Source organism: Sporothrix brasiliensis (genome assembly GCF_000820605.1).
Source record: "Sporothrix brasiliensis 5110 chromosome Unknown Cont14, whole genome shotgun sequence".
NCBI classification, from domain to species: domain Eukaryota; kingdom Fungi; phylum Ascomycota; class Sordariomycetes; order Ophiostomatales; family Ophiostomataceae; genus Sporothrix; species Sporothrix brasiliensis.
In genome coordinates this window covers 651170-666074 of record NW_024467133.1, presented here as the reverse complement: position 1 = coordinate 666074, position 14905 = coordinate 651170, and the positions used below count along the sequence as shown (strand labels likewise).

Below are 14905 nucleotides of genomic sequence, written 5' to 3'. Positions count from 1 at the left end.
GACTTCCTCGACGTTCACCATCTTGTATTTCTACTTCTATGTCTTATCACCCAGTGGTACTCTCTTCCATCTTCTCTTTTCTCTTCGTTCTTCTCTTTATCTTCTTGTCCAACGCTTCTTTATTTTCGTCTTCCTCCTCGGTCCTAGTGGTCTTTTCTTCCTTCGCTGCCCATCACGCTTCGACTCATGCAATCCTCTACCGTCTCGCTTCTGCTCCTTTCATATTACATAGCAACGCACTTCAATCAATATCACACTGTTTGGCAAGCGCCATCTCTCTCCTGTCGAGTCTCTCCTCGTTCCTTTTGACATCGGACTTGTCTCCTTTTCTCTCCAGTCTTCCATTTGTCTTTGCAATTCAACTACGTTTGCTTATATATCTCCCATTTACATCAACGCTTCCTCCTTCTTATACTGTTGACCAGTGGTCTTTCGAGTGTCTTTCTTTGTTTCTTACGCCTTGACCCTTTTATTGTTGACTGTTTTGTTCTTTTTTCGTGTTTTGGCAAGCTACCAAGCGTTCCTTCCTTTTGTGTCAACATCTATCATCGCTCCTTCCGTTTTTACTCAACAAACAGTTTGGTACATTTTCCTCCTTCAACCAGTGCAATTTTTTTTATTCCTTTCTCTTCTCTCTTCTCTTCTTCTGCTTCGTTATCTTCCAATTCAATTAACATAGTCAATCCATTTTCTCTCGTGCCCCAACATCTCTAATTACGCTTTTGACTTTGTCTCTCCAAGTGGCACCTTCCCCCATCTCTCCTCGTCGCCATGTCTCGAGCTTTGTATCGTGCTCCTTTTCCACTTTCTTACTCTTTGTTGTGCTTGCGATCCCGAGTTGGGCTCCTACTACCACACCTTCTCAGACTATGGCTGTCATTTTCTCTTCTACCTGCTACTAATTTGACTTGATCATGTAATGTTTTCTTCAACAGGGGTGCTAAACGGCTCGGGGGCGGTTGGGTGGTGAGCCGTTCGACTTTCGACCTTTTCGACTCGGTGAGTATTTTATTTCTCTGAATTTTCATGGCTTCTACTTTTCTACTTCTAACATTATTCACTTCTAGACGACCTCGACGACTTCCCGACGACTTCCCGACGACTTCCCGACGACAACCTCGACGACAACCTCGACGACAACCCCGACGACAACCCCGACGACAAACTGGTTCAGTGGGAGGCTGGGTGGTCGAATCAGTACGATAGTCTTAATTGACCCCAAAGTATGTATTCTGTTTGCCTCCTTTTCTCCCGTTTTGTCTCTTCGCTTTTTTCTTCTTTGGTTAACTATGTTCCGATAGTTTTGAAAACGACACCGAGATAACAAATCGACATTTGACACCAACAACAACGGCCTGGTGGGTGGGTGGTGTGCCGTTGACGGTTTCGACCTTTGAACTTTCGACAACTGGGCGAGAGGTGTTCGCGAGGCGGATCACATTCGGCAGTCGATCTGAACTGAGCTGTGAGTTTCTTTTCCATCATTCCGTTTGCTGCTCTTTCTTGTCTTTGCCGCCTTCTCACCAATCTCATTTCATCCATAGGGACGAAGCGCAACCGATATATTCGGCAGGGCAGATCGATGGGCTTTTCGCCAGCTCGCAGTTCGACTATTCACAATTCAACAATCCAGCAACGGTCCAGGTGGGTGGGTGGGAGCGACCGTTCGACTCTCGGCTTTCGACTCTCGACTCTCGACCCTCGACTTTCGACTCTCGACTTTCGACTTCGACCTTCGACTTCCGACCCTTCAACACATAACCCTGCGAACAATCCTCGTACACAAAAGAAAAGGAGGCAGTCGTCTCCGTTAGCCCGGTCCGCACTTTGCCCACAGGGGCCTCTTTTCCTTGTGAGTGTCTTCTCTCCTTCCCCCAACAGCACAGAAGAGGACAGATGATAAAGGCTTTTGCATTTCCCAGGTCCCCGGGGGCATCGCAAGCTTTGCTTGACGATGCACTGGAGCAGTGGGATGCAAATCTATAGGTTCGCACCCATTTGCCAGTTGAGCATTCCGACTCCCGCCAAAGATCCATTTCGCCTTTTGCCCTTTGCGGAGTCTGGTTTCCCGAGGTAAGTAAGATCGGACGCAACTTCTCCTACTCTTCATCTTGTCTGCCCTTGGCCTTTTGTGTTACTTGCTAATGTCTCCTCTGCTTTGCCTGGGACGCCTTCCTTTACTGCAACAACTCCAGGCCCTCAGGGTCTGGGGTTCCCTTCAGTAAAGAGAAGACGACTCCTGCGAGTGCAGAGGAGTGCTTGGTCTGATAACCACTGGCTTGGGCAACTTGCTGGGAGAATGGAGAAGTCTTCTGAGCTTGCTAACCCGGGCATTCCTCATTTGCTTTGAGCAAAAGGCAAATGGGTCTTTACAGGGAGGGCGGTCTTCTCTCTGCCTTATGGACGAACCCAAGACACTACATCCCGCCAGCGATCGGGAGTGCAACGGCCTTTGTCAACTGGGCCATCTTCCGTGCGACCGAGGGGATCGAGTGAAGACACTCATGGGGGACAGCAGGGGCCTCTTGTGGGCACTTGTGGAGCGGGATTTTCGGGGACGACTGACCTTCTTTTTCTTTTAGTGGCGAGGATTTCTCTTTGGTTTCTCGACGACTGAGCCAACTTTCCGCCACTTTCGAACCTCGACGACTGGACTGGCTCTCGGGGGCTCTGGTTGGGCAGGGGGATCTGGCTGGGCAGGGGATAGGCTCGGGGGTGGTTGGGTGGTGAGCCTTCGACTTTCGACTTTTTTCTTCTCCAACAGGTAAGTCATCTCTTGTGTATCTAGCTCTCCGCCTTGTTTTCTTGAACTACTAACACTTTATGAATTCACCGAATCCAGGGCTACAACATACCAGCACAGCCGGATTTCCAACAGTGGCCCAACTTATCGGCAATAGGTCACTTCTATACAACACTCGACAACATCGACAACTGGTCCAGGGGTGGTCGGGTGGCGGGCCAGCTTTTCGACGACTTTTTGTTTTAACGGGTAAGTTTATCTTTTGCCTGGTTTTGTCTCTACTTTCTTGTCGTTTTCTTAATTCACTAACATCTGTTACATTCCAGATATTGGCTACAACTTACCACCATATAGCCAACGTTTGACTTTTCGATGCTTTACCATGTATATTTCCCTATTCAATTTCAATTTTATCTCCTGTTTTCATTCCACTAACATTGTTTTGACAGACTTTCGATTTACAATAATATTACCCGACGACGACTTTCTCGACGACACTCGACGATACTCGACGATACTCGACGACACTCGACGACTCTCAATGACGCTACACTGCTTTATACCGTGAAAGGATTAAGAGGAGGACGTGGTAAAGAGGGGGATACTATTTGGATATGGAGGACAAAGGAAAGGGCCCTGGCGGTATGGGGACTGGCAAGTCACGGATGGAGGCATGGTGAGTCTACCCTCTCTTTCTTGCACTTTTCTTCTCTCACTAACCATTCTCAGGAGCAGTGCAGCACATTGGCTCGGGGGCGGCTGGGCGGTGAGCCTTCGACTTCCGGTATTTTTTGACACAGCAACAACTGCACACAGCACAGCTACATATCGACGAATCGACGAATCGACACATCGACACATTGGTTCAGGGGCGGTTGGGTGGCGAACCAATGGTGGGCGGTGGTTTCTTTGGAGATGCAAGTCCTTCATCCATCTTCTCCTGATATTTGTTCACATCACTAACATGGCCATTTTCACCAGCATCTCCCATTGTTCGACAATCTCGAGAACGACACAACAACACAACAACACAACAACACAACAACACAACAACTTCGGCGCTTTGGTTCAGAGGGTGGTCGGGCGGCGAACCAAGGCGGGCTTGTTTTTGTTTTTGATAAAAGTAAGTCGTCTGTATCGCCATACAAATAATTGCAACAAATGCTAACTGGATTCTTTTTGCCTTAATTTTGTTTGCCTTCGCGCCTCTTCCATAGATTAAATCAGAGAACAAAAGTTTTTCATTTGCAGAATCTTCTCTCATTGCAATATGTGATTGTAGATATATGTCGATATTAACTATTGTTCTTGTCGCGATATTCTCTCCTGTCGCTAAATATTATGCAAAGTTGTGCAACCCCCGTAATGTTGCCTCCCATTTTCTGCCATGTCTCAACTGTAGCGGCTAATTCCGCCAAGATCCCTGTCGCTGTCAGCACTTGTTCTGACGTCTGCAGCCACCCGATTCCCGATTTCCGATGAGCCATTGCATCCCGTCTGACACTCACGTCTCACTGCATGTCTCCAGCCAAGCTGTCAGTTGTCTCGCTGTGTAGCCGTGCGTGTGCAGTTATGCAATATATAATTGGCGTAGAGTAGCGATTCATAAGCTGTGGTCGTTTCTCCGTTCTTTTTCACATTCTCTCTGATCCTCCATCTCACTCTTCCCCTCCCACGTTCGAGTCCCATTTCTCCTTTCTCATTTTGTTCCTCCGGTCGCGGGTCGTCTACGCCTTCCCTGGCATTCCGCCCGGGTAGCGGCCACCCTGGACGTCGTGCTTGGCCCGAATGGCGTCCAGCGCGTCCAAGTCCTCAATGGTCAGGTCGACGACTTTGAGGTTCTCGCGCACGCGCTCCACCGTGGTGCCGCCGGGGATGGGGATGATGGTGGCAGGCATGCCGGGCCGCAGCGACTGGCAGCGCGCCCAGTTGATGGCCAGCTGGGGCAGGGTGCAGCCCTTGCGGGCGGCGTAGGCGGCGAGCGCGTCGACGAGCTGCAGGTTCTGGGGCAGGTTGTCGGCGGAGAAGCGGGGGAAGCGGGCCATGGCGCCGTACAGGTCGGCCTGCGAGCGGACCTGGCCGGTCAGCAGGCCGCGGCCGACGGGCGAGTAGGCGACGATGGGGATGTTGTGCGCGGCACAGGCGGCGGCGACGCCGTCGGTCAGGATGTCGGCGGTCAGCAGGGACAGCTCCTCCTCGCAGGCGGCAATCGGGGGCGCGCCGACGGAGGCGGCGGCGGCCACGGCGGCGTGGACGGAGGCGGCGGTCACTTCGGACAGCGAGATGGCCCGGAAGGCGCCCTCCTGGATGAGCTCCTGGAAGGCGGCGACGGTGGTGGGCCAGGGCGTGACGCGGTCGTGGCGGCCGACCTCGAACAGGTCCATGACCTTGCGGCCCTGCAGCTGGGCGGCGCTGTCGAGGACGGAGCGGCGCACGTTGGCGCGGCGGCTGTCGGGCGTGTAGGTGTTGGGCTTGTCCATGCCGCCCTTGATGCTGAGGACGACGCGGTCGGCGTCTTCGGGGTACTTTGCAAAGTACTTTTCGAGCAGCACGAGCGAGTTGGCCGACTCCGGTCCGTAAAACTCGCCGCCGTTCCAAAAGTTGGCGCCGGCATCGAGGGCGGCGCGCATGGCGGCAAACTTCTCGTCGTCGGACAGCGTGCTGTCTGGCCGCGTTAAGCCTGAGACGTTAGCAGAGGGCAGAGTAAGTCATGCCGCACGGGGTTGCGGGACTTACCCATCAGGCCGTAGCCAATGGGGCCGACTTGTTTACCAGCGAGCTGCGGCATATTGTGAGATGTTGATGTTCAAGAAGGACGGCTATGGCGATGAGGAGGTAAAATAAACTGTAGAAAATAGTGACGCTGAGAATTGTGTTTGTTTAATCGAAAGGCGATGAGAGACGGTTAAAAAGAAATATCCAAGTCGACGACGATGTCGCCATTTATAGCTTTCGTGGTCCATCGCAGTCCCCATTGCCTTCTTGGTCGTTCATCGATATCAAGGTCCTTAAAGTGTTAGTCATCATAGGCAATGCAGCAAATGTAATTCGTACAGCGTATTAGGTCGTAGTTCACCGTCACAGCGACAGCGTTAACTCCTGAGCCGGCACGGGACAGGGCGAATGTGCTTATGTCCCGCCGTGTCTTGGCGAGCATAAGTCCGGGGCGAGCGAGCACTGGAGAGGTGTTAAACACGCTGGAAATGCGCTGAGTCGCGTCAACGATCCACTAAAAGTGCCATAAACCCCGTCCGCGCCAACGTCACTTCTTTTGTCTGGAGTTAACAATCGAGAACTCGCGAGATGCGGCGGCATTTGCTCGGAAACGCACTGTTGGACAAATGCGAGAGTCAATGGGAAACACCACAGCCATGACTACGTGTCTATGAGCGGCACAGTGAGAGGGCGGGTGCGGTTGAAAAGGACGGGCAGACGGCCGATTGAAGCAGTCCGGTGAGAATCATGTATTGTGATACTTTGACGACGAGGCTCAAAGCAGCGAAGAGGCACACGACAAGCGCGGTACACTGTTCTACCATAGACACTGAGGTTGCAGAGGATGTGACAAGTCGTTGCTCAAGTCAATGCCTCACACATCGCGAGGGAGACCGATTTCTGTTCCAGCAGGATATACAACAGACTGACAACCAGCAACGTGCCATCGCGTTGCGGATATGGTCATACAAGGAGAGGAAGGGGGAGAAAAGAAGAGGGCCTTTTGCATCGTCCTTTCGCATCGTCCTTTTACACAACAAAACAGTTGCCAAAGAGGACATGCAAGGCACGGCGAAGGCCAAAGACGCAAAACCACGCCTCAGCAAGCTCCATGAGACAGATCACACAACAATGCAAGCGACGTCGTTCGGTCTCGCCGCGTTGGTGATGTTCCACTCACATTGGTGTAAATTGGTGATATTGTAAGAATTACTCTTGAAGATGACAAAGATTTGCAGAGATGCTATGTCGCCTGTACGAATTACCACTGCCCGTGCCGCCTGGCCTGCCCCTGTCTCTTGGCGTGAACCCCGCTACGCCACGCATACCGTCATTATTCAGCGCCCGCAGTATTCGGAGTACATTAGTGGCCCGTGCAGACACCGTATCAGCGCTATGTGGTAATTGCATCTCCGGACAATGCACTCGTAAGCCACTGACATCAGCCAGCGGCGACCGTACGGCGGCCGTACGGTCGTCGCAATCCTTCTGCTCCGTTCACGGCTGACGAAACTGTAGGATGCGATGCAAGCGGACAGAAGGGAGCCAACATCATTTGACGAGCCAGCAGGTACTTGAGATATAAAGACGTCTCGCCGCCGCTGAAGAATTGATGGACAAAAGACGCACACAACATCAACAACACCAATAGACCAATTGATAGTTGGCTGTTTTCTGTTCACACAGCCCATCGTATGCCATCCACCATCCGCACGTGGTGATCCACTCCTCCGATTCCTCGTCTGCCTCTTCCAACGTTTTGTTTGTCGTCGCCAGCTACCATGCACTACGCCCAGGTCCAGGCCTTTGGCCAACCGCCCCAGTACCTCGAGGGCCCCGACCTCCCTGCGCCCACTGGCAACCAGATCCGCCTCAAGGTCCTCGCCGCGGCCGTCCACCGCCTCGTGCAGATGCGCGCCAAGGGCGCGCACTTTTCCGCCACGTCGGCGCCTCTGGACCCCTCGTCGGACGGCGTCGCGGTCGACGAGGCCACGGGGCAGGTGTACTACGTCGGCACCTTTGCCGCGCCCCTGTTTGCCGAGTATGCCAACGTCGACAAGGCGCGGCTGGTGCCCCTGCCCGCCGGGGCCGATCCCGTGACCGTCGCGGCGCTGGCCAACCCGGTGCAGTCGTCGTGGATGTCGCTGGCGGCACGCGTCAACCGGGACGTGCTGCCCGAGGCCTTCTCCGTGCTGATCCTGGGCGTCACGGGCACGAGCGGCCGCGCGGCCGTCGACGTGGCGCGCCAGTTTGGCGCCGGCACCGTCGTGGGCGCCGGCCGCCGCGAGGCGCCGCTCCAGGCGCTGGTCGCCGACAAGGCCCTGGACGCGTACCTGGTGCTCGACGACGCGACCCTGGCGGCGGCGACGCGCGCGCTGGGCCACGTCGACGTCGTCCTGGACTACGTCTGGGGCGCGCAGGCGGCCACGGTGCTCAACAACCTGCAGCCGGGCGCGGCGGTGACGCAGTACGTCAACATTGGCACGACGGCCCAGGAGGAGACCCTCGCGCTCAGTGCCCAGACGCTGCGGGCCAAGAACCTGACGCTCAGCGGCGCGGCGCCGGGGAGCTACACGCTGGCCGCGGCCGGCAAGGAGCTGCCGGCCATTGTGGCCATGGCGGCCAGCCTGCCCAAGCCCGCGGATGTGGTGCCGTACCCGCTGAGCGAGGTCGCGCGCGTCTGGGACACGGACGAGGCGCGGAAGAAGCGGCTGGTGTTGTTGCCGGGGACGTCGTAGGGGGCAAGCCGAACGAGGATGGGCAAAGGGTGAAGACAGCTGATAGCTAAGCATTATTGATCATGTCATGCTATTCCGTATACTTTTCACGTCCAAGTCATCCATTTCAAGTTGCATACGACTAAATGCTACCCTTTCCCGAGGAATAGGAATGTCCGGATATTGTCCAAGGCTGTGAGCGTGGCCAACGTCGGCAGAAGCCAGCCGACGTATCTGCTTTAACCGTGAAGAGAGGAGAGCATATGACACGGAATATTACCAAATACGGCCTTCTGGCAAAACGAAATTGTAAGGCAAGGAACACAACGAGAGCATTCATGACGAGTATTTGCTTACACAGTGGCTTGTCCCAATTCGTGGAAAATCAACAATCACGGGCGAACGGCGGAGGAGGAAAAGGAACGAAAATAGAGAAAAAGAATAAAAAGAATAAAAAGAATAAAAAGAATAAAAAGAATAAAAAGAATAAAAAGAATAAAAAGAATAAAAAGAATAAAAAGAATAAAAAGAATAAAAAGAATAAAAAGGGAATAAAACATATACAAAAAGGCCGAGAATAAAAAGAGTAAAAGAGATAAAAACACACTTTACATCTCAGTAACATCCCACATCGTCTCTCCGTATCGTCGTCAGTCGTTTTGTCTCGTGTCGCCATGTACGTCATCATGCCGCCTTGCCGCCTTGCCGTGCTTCCCCTGCTTCCCCTGCTCCTGGCTGGTGTGGCACGCGCCGACGTCGCCTGTGCCCCCATCCCTTCACCGTTTCCCACCTACGAACAACTCCCTGACCAGCCTACGCTGCCCGACCCATTCTTGCCGCTGGCATACACCGCCATCGACAGCGAGGGCTTCTCGTTGCCGGACGTCCTCGGCGGCAGGGGTCGGCACCGCGTCCAAACGCCCGAGGAGTGGTACAAGTGCCGCCGGCCCGAGATCCTGCAGCTGCTCCAGCACTACCAGTACGGCGTCTACCCGGACCACTCGCAAGAAACAGTGACGGCCACGCGGTCGGGCACGACGGTCAGTATTTCGGTGACGGCCGGTGGCAAGACGGGCCAGTTCAAGGCCAGCCTCGCGCTTCCGACGAACGCCGCCCCGTCCAAGCCGGCCCCGGTCATCATCAACATCGGCGGCATGCAGAGCGCGCCGTACCTGGCGGCCGGCATTGCCGTCGTCGGCTTCGACTACACGAGCGTCGCCGCCGACAGCAGCAGCAAGACGGGCGCCTTCTGGGACGTCTACCAGGGCCGCGACATTGGCGTCCTGACGGCCTGGGCGTGGGGGTTCCACCGCACGCTGGACGCGCTGAACCAGACGGCGCCGGAAATCGACCCGACGCGCGTCGGCGTCGCGGGCTGCTCGCGCCTCGGGAAAGGCGCCCTGGCCGCGGGCCTCTTGGACGCCCGCATCACGCTCACGATGCCCATGTCCTCGGGCGTCCAGGGCATGGGGCCCTACCGCTACCACGCCATGAGCGGCCAGGACGAGACGCTCGAGAACAGCAAGGCCGGCGCCGGCTGGTGGAGCGACGCGGCGCTGGGCACGTTTGTCCACCATGCCGAACGCCTGCCCTACGACGCCCACACCATCGGCGCGGCCCTGGCGCCGCGCGCGCTCGTCATCGACCAGGGCACGGGCGACCCGTTCACCAACAGCAAGGCCACGGCGGTCGTCGTCTACCCGGCCGCCAAGGCGGTGTACGACTGGCTCGGCGTCGGCGACAGGATCGGCATGAGCGTGCGCAGCGGCGGGCACTGCGACATGAGCGGGTTCACGGCCGTGCTGCCGTTTGTCGAGACGATTTTCTTCAACGCGACGGCGACGCACGACTACCACAATCTGGGGACGTACGGGTCGCCGATGACGACGGCCTTTCCGTGGGCGACGGCCATTCCGAAAGTGTAGACGAACAGGCGGTCCGACGGCAAGGCTGTGAGAACGCCGAAAGACAAAACAAAGCGGAGGCTTAGGGACCCGGTGTTGGGATGATGAGCTATTTGAACAAGCGTGTGTCGATGCAAAGTAGGCGGTGTAAATAGTAATGAGACACCACACTTTTACATAATCTTGCATATTCACACGGCTCATCCGTAACGAGCGACGAAGGGCCTTCTAGCACACCTCCGCGCCTCCCGGCGCTAAGCGCCCTAAGAGTACAGAAGTACACGCCGTAGTGTCTCGCCCGCCCACTAAAGCGTGCTGCCGAGTCCCCCAAACCCACTAAAGCTCCCTGGTCGGGGCCATTCGCGCTAGCCCCTATTCGTCCACGGTCGCCCACTGTCTTCTGTCCTCCTTGACATCACTTTCCGACGACGGCATCGTCACCTCCAACTTCACCCATCACCAACCACGTCCACCATGGACTTCTCCACCCTCTCGACACACGTTCTCCGTGCCGAGCTCGCGCGCCGCCACGGCGGCAGCAGCAGTGCCGACAGCGATGCACCGCGGCCCGAGTGCGGCTCGGGCAAGCGCGGCAACTACGAGACGGGTCTGCACGTCTTCGCCCTCTTTCTGATCCTCGCCATCAGCGTCCTCTCGTGCGGCTTCCCCCTGTTCAGCCGGCGCGCCAGCGGCATGCGCCCGTCCAACGTCGTCTTCCTGTCGCAGCACTTTGGCACCGGCGTCCTCATCGCCACCGCCTTTGTGCACCTGCTGCCGACCGCCTTTGTCTCCCTCACCGACCCGTGCCTCCCGCCCTTTTTCAGCCAGGGCTACACGCCCCTCGCGGGCCTCATCGCCATGGTCTTTGCCATTGGCGTCGTCGGGCTCGAGTCGTACCTGACGACCCGCGGCGCCGGCCACGCGCACTCGCACGCGCACATGTGGGAGGAGGTCGACACCGAGGACAGCGACGAACACCAGCGGCCCTCTGGCCAACGCGCCCGCAGCTCGTCGACGACGGTCGGGTCCGGCCTGGCTGCGCGCCGCGGCGCGAGCTACCGGCCCGACAACATTGCCTTGGACGTCGTGGCCAGCGAGGGCGAGGGCGAGGGCGAGGGCGAGGGCCTGATGGCGGGCGCGTCGCCCCTGCCAGAGTCGTCGCCCGTGCCGCCTGTCAACGGCAACGGCAACGGCAGTGGAAATGGACATGGACATGGACATGGAATGGGAAACGGCTATCGGAAGACGACGCGCTCCCAGGACGGCCGGGATGGCACCGGCAGCGACGACGGCGACGACGGGTCGCTCGACCTCGCCCTGCACCTCGACGAGCTCGACCCGGCCACGACCACGGCCGGCCACGGCCAGAACCAAGGCGAAGGTATCGCGCCCCACCGCCCCGACGCCGAGGAGCAGAAGCGGCTCATGCTGCAGTGCATGCTCCTGGAGGCCGGCATCCTGTTCCACAGCGTCTTCATCGGCATGGCCCTCAGCGTCGCCACGGGCCCCGCCTTTGTCGTTTTTCTCGTCGCCATCGCCTTCCACCAGTGCTTCGAGGGCCTGGCCCTCGGCAGCCGCATCGCCGCCATCCACTTCCCCCGCGCCTCCTACCAGCCCTGGCTCATGGTCCTGGCCTACGGCGGCACCACGCCCCTGGGCCAGGCCATTGGCCTGCTCGTGCACAACCTCTACGACCCCATGAGCCAGACGGGCCTGCTCATGGTCGGCATCATGAACGCCATATCGAGCGGCCTGCTGCTGTTTGCCGGCCTCGTACAGCTGCTGGCCGAGGACTTTTTGACGGAAAAGAGCTACACGACGCTGCACGGCCGCCGGCGGACGCAGGCGTTCGTGTCCGTCGTGGCCGGCGCCACGCTGATGGCTCTCGTGGGGGCGTTTGCATAAGGGTGGCAGGATGTTGTCTTGTTGTTTACTGTTGTGTATTGTTGTCTTTCGCTCCATGCTCACATGTTCGCATCCACGACGGCGTTTGGTGCAAGTGCTGCGTTATTTCTCTTTTTTTGTTCTTGTTCACGTTTTGTCTTGTCTTGTTTACATATTCAAATCCGGTTCAAAAGCAATAGACTACTATATACACTCTTTTTTGTGTTCTTTTTTTGGCCTTGTTTTCTCTTTTTCATATTATTCTCGTTCATTTGTCTTCCGCCCTCTCTGCGCTACGCACCCTCCGCCGCAAATGTCATCGCGTTCCAGCCATACGCCCTCTGCAGCCGCTTGCCAATCCACCGCACGTCCGCCGGCGCCAATTTCGGGGGAGCGTCGCTGTCGGCCGACACAGGCGCCCTGAAGAGGCTGGGCCGCGGCGTCGTCGACTTGTTCTTGTCGGCACCCCGGCGCCCGGCGCCTTTGGCCGTCGCCACGATGGCCGCCATTTTCGCCACGGGACCCGGCACAAACAGCCACGCGGACCCGTACAGCCGCTCGGCAGTGAACCCAGCCGCCTGAAGGGCGTGCACCACATCTGGCCACGTGAGCGTGGCAGGCGTCGCGGTGCCGCCTTTGCCGTCGGACGGGGGGAAGAGAGCGCGAAAGACGCGCGCCGCGCGCCGGTCGACCAGACGGCGGTCCACGCCGGACCCCGACCCCGACCCCGACTCGGATCCAAACAAGGCCTTGTCGTACTTGTCGTCCTCGCGCGTCAGCATGTCGCGGAGCCGCGGCGTGAGTGCCTTGTTGGCGTCGAGCGTCTGGTAGACGGTGGCCCAGAAAATGGCGAGCTCGCCCGCATCCTTGTCGGTGGTGGCGGCCGCGTCGCGGCCCACAAACGACGGCGCGGCGATGTCCAGCCCGTGCTCGAGCAGCGCCCGCAGGCGGCCCATGGACATGTGGAAGTCCATGACGAGAATGTCGCGCACCTCCGTGTCCTGCTGCACGGTCTGGTCGTACGCGGCCGCCCACGGCTGGAACGCGTCCAGCAGCAGCGTGCAGCGGGCATACAGCGCGACGGTGGCCACCTGGTCCGCCGTCCAGGCCGACAGGAGGCCCGTGGCGCGCGACGCGGCCTCGAGCTCGTCGAGCAGCGTCTGGCGGCCAAACAGCTGCCGCGTCGCGTCGTCCTGGAGACCCGTCAGCGACCAGAGGGCCGCGGCGACGGGCTGGCCGCTGTCGCGGCCGGCCGTCGCGGCATGGCCGTCGCTTTCGTCGCCGACCAGGGGCGGTGCGTCTGCCCCCTCGGCGGCCACCACGTGCGTCTTGCCGTCGTCCGCCTCCACGTCCCGCTCCAGGCGGTAGTGCCGCCGCACGGACGGGGCCGAAAAGGCGCCCGTCTGCAGCAGCCCGACGGGCTCGTTCTCGAAGCTGCGGATGTGGTAGTAGAGGGCGTAAAAGGACAGCAAGACGTCGCGCGGCAGCCGGCCGGCATCGCGCCCCGCCTGCGCCGCGGCCACCGCCGCGGCGTGCTTCTCCATCTGCTGCGCCAGCAGGTGCACCTTGCTGTACACCAGGTTCCACGTCTCGGCCTGCTCCAGCGCGCGGCGCAGACAGGCATCGACGACCGTCGGCGACACCGACGCAGACTCCGCCTCGGCGGGCGCCACGCCGTCGGTCGTCGTCAGCCGCTCTTTGCGGTGCAGCGCCCAGTCCCGCAGCGTCGCGCGCAGGTACGCCGGGTCGGTGCGCAGCGCCCACACGTGGTCCTCGGCCTCCCAGACCTTGGCATTCGTCGTGTCCAGCAGGGCCTGCAGGTGCTGCGTGTCGAGCGACGTCGGCGGCACGCGGTAGGGCGTCTCGAGGGACCGCAGGGGCTGGTCGACGTACGCGGGCGTGTCGAGGACAGACGTTTCTGCCGGTTCGGCGTGCCCGTTCTTTCCATTCGGCGCTGTGTCGTTGTCCTTGTCCTTGTCCCTCTCCTTTTCCGAGACCTCGCCGTGGCCGTCCGCCACGGCGCCCAGGATGGCCCGCACGGCAAGCACCAGAAACCGGTAGAGCCGCGCCTGGACGGTCAAGATCCACAGGCCCTCGCCCGGGTGCGTCCCGCGCGTGGCAAACGAGTCGCTGCCGGGCGCCTCCGTCTGGTCGGCCGTCAGCGCCTCCAGCTCGGCCCACGTGTACAGCTGGCCATAGGTCGCCGGCGACGTGCGCCCGGCGAACAGCATCGAGTACTGGTTGAGGTACCGCGGCAGCAGCGCCAGGCAGGCTTTGCCCAGGCGCGTGGTGGCCAGGTCGGCGGCGGCAAACGCCTCGGGCGGCGCGGCGGCGCGCGACGTGGCCAGCAGCCAGAGCGCGCGGGTGCTCGACGGCCGCAGCGCCAGGTCCTGCAACGACAGGTGCGGCCACAGAAAGGCGGCGCGGTCGTCGGCCGTCCAGTCGAGCAGCGTGACCAAGTTTTCGGGCGCCGCAAAGGAGCTGCTGCTGCCACCACCACCGCCACCGGCACTGCCATCCTTGAGCTGCTGCCCCTTTTCGCGCTCGCGGCGGCGCCAGGCGACGAGGTCGGGGCGGTGCGGGAGCGGGAGCGCCGTGGGTTTGCCGTCGCCGTCGCCGTCGCCATCGTCGTCGACGGACGACACAGCCGCTGCCGCCGCCGTCCACGCCTCTTGTATCAGGTCCCGCCGCTTGCGCTTCTTCAGACTCTTCCAGCGGTCATGCAGGAGAGACTCGTGGGGCGTCACCAGCGCTTGGAGGGCGGCCCAGTCCTGGAAGATGGCGTCCGCCAAGGGACGCGCCTGTGCGACCACCTCGCTGGGGCGAATAAACGAGGGCAAGGGAAGTCCGCCGGCTTTCCCAATGTTGAGACGGTCAAAAGAGGGCCCGTTCCTCGTCGGTGAAGTCGCTTGGTTCTGTCATTGTGGGGGGGGGGGGGGGGG

At 59.1% G+C, this 14905-nt stretch overlaps 4 protein-coding genes across 4 annotated transcripts; 2 read left to right on the top strand and 2 right to left on the bottom strand.

The window, feature by feature from the left end:
* Nucleotides 1–4470: 4470 nt before the first annotated feature.
* Nucleotides 4471–5531, bottom strand: SPBR_03795 (pyridoxine 4-dehydrogenase; the record flags this gene model as incomplete). The annotated part of the gene is made up of 2 exons (XM_040762085.1): nt 4471–5423; nt 5480–5531. 2 exons carry the CDS (start codon nt 5529–5531, stop codon nt 4471–4473), a joined length of 1005 nt encoding a protein of 334 aa, XP_040622872.1.
* A 1708-nt stretch (nt 5532–7239) lies between these two features.
* On the top strand, nt 7240–8196 carry SPBR_03812 (uncharacterized protein; the record flags this gene model as incomplete). The annotated part of the gene is made up of 1 exon (XM_040762102.1): nt 7240–8196. The coding sequence occupies one exon, from the start codon at nt 7240–7242 to the stop codon at nt 8194–8196; it is 957 nt and encodes a 318-aa protein (XP_040622871.1).
* A 653-nt stretch (nt 8197–8849) lies between these two features.
* SPBR_03767 (Cip2) lies at nt 8850–10100 on the top strand (the record flags this gene model as incomplete). Its single annotated transcript, XM_040762057.1, has 1 exon — nt 8850–10100. One exon carries the CDS (start codon nt 8850–8852, stop codon nt 10098–10100), a length of 1251 nt encoding a protein of 416 aa, XP_040622870.1.
* Nucleotides 10101–10451: 351 nt separating this feature from the next.
* Nucleotides 10452–12041, bottom strand: SPBR_03703 (uncharacterized protein; the record flags this gene model as incomplete). The annotated part of the gene is made up of 2 exons (XM_040761993.1): nt 10452–10526; nt 10581–12041. The coding sequence occupies 2 exons, from the start codon at nt 12039–12041 to the stop codon at nt 10452–10454; spliced, it is 1536 nt and encodes a 511-aa protein (XP_040622869.1).
* Nucleotides 12042–14905: the final 2864 nt, after the last annotated feature.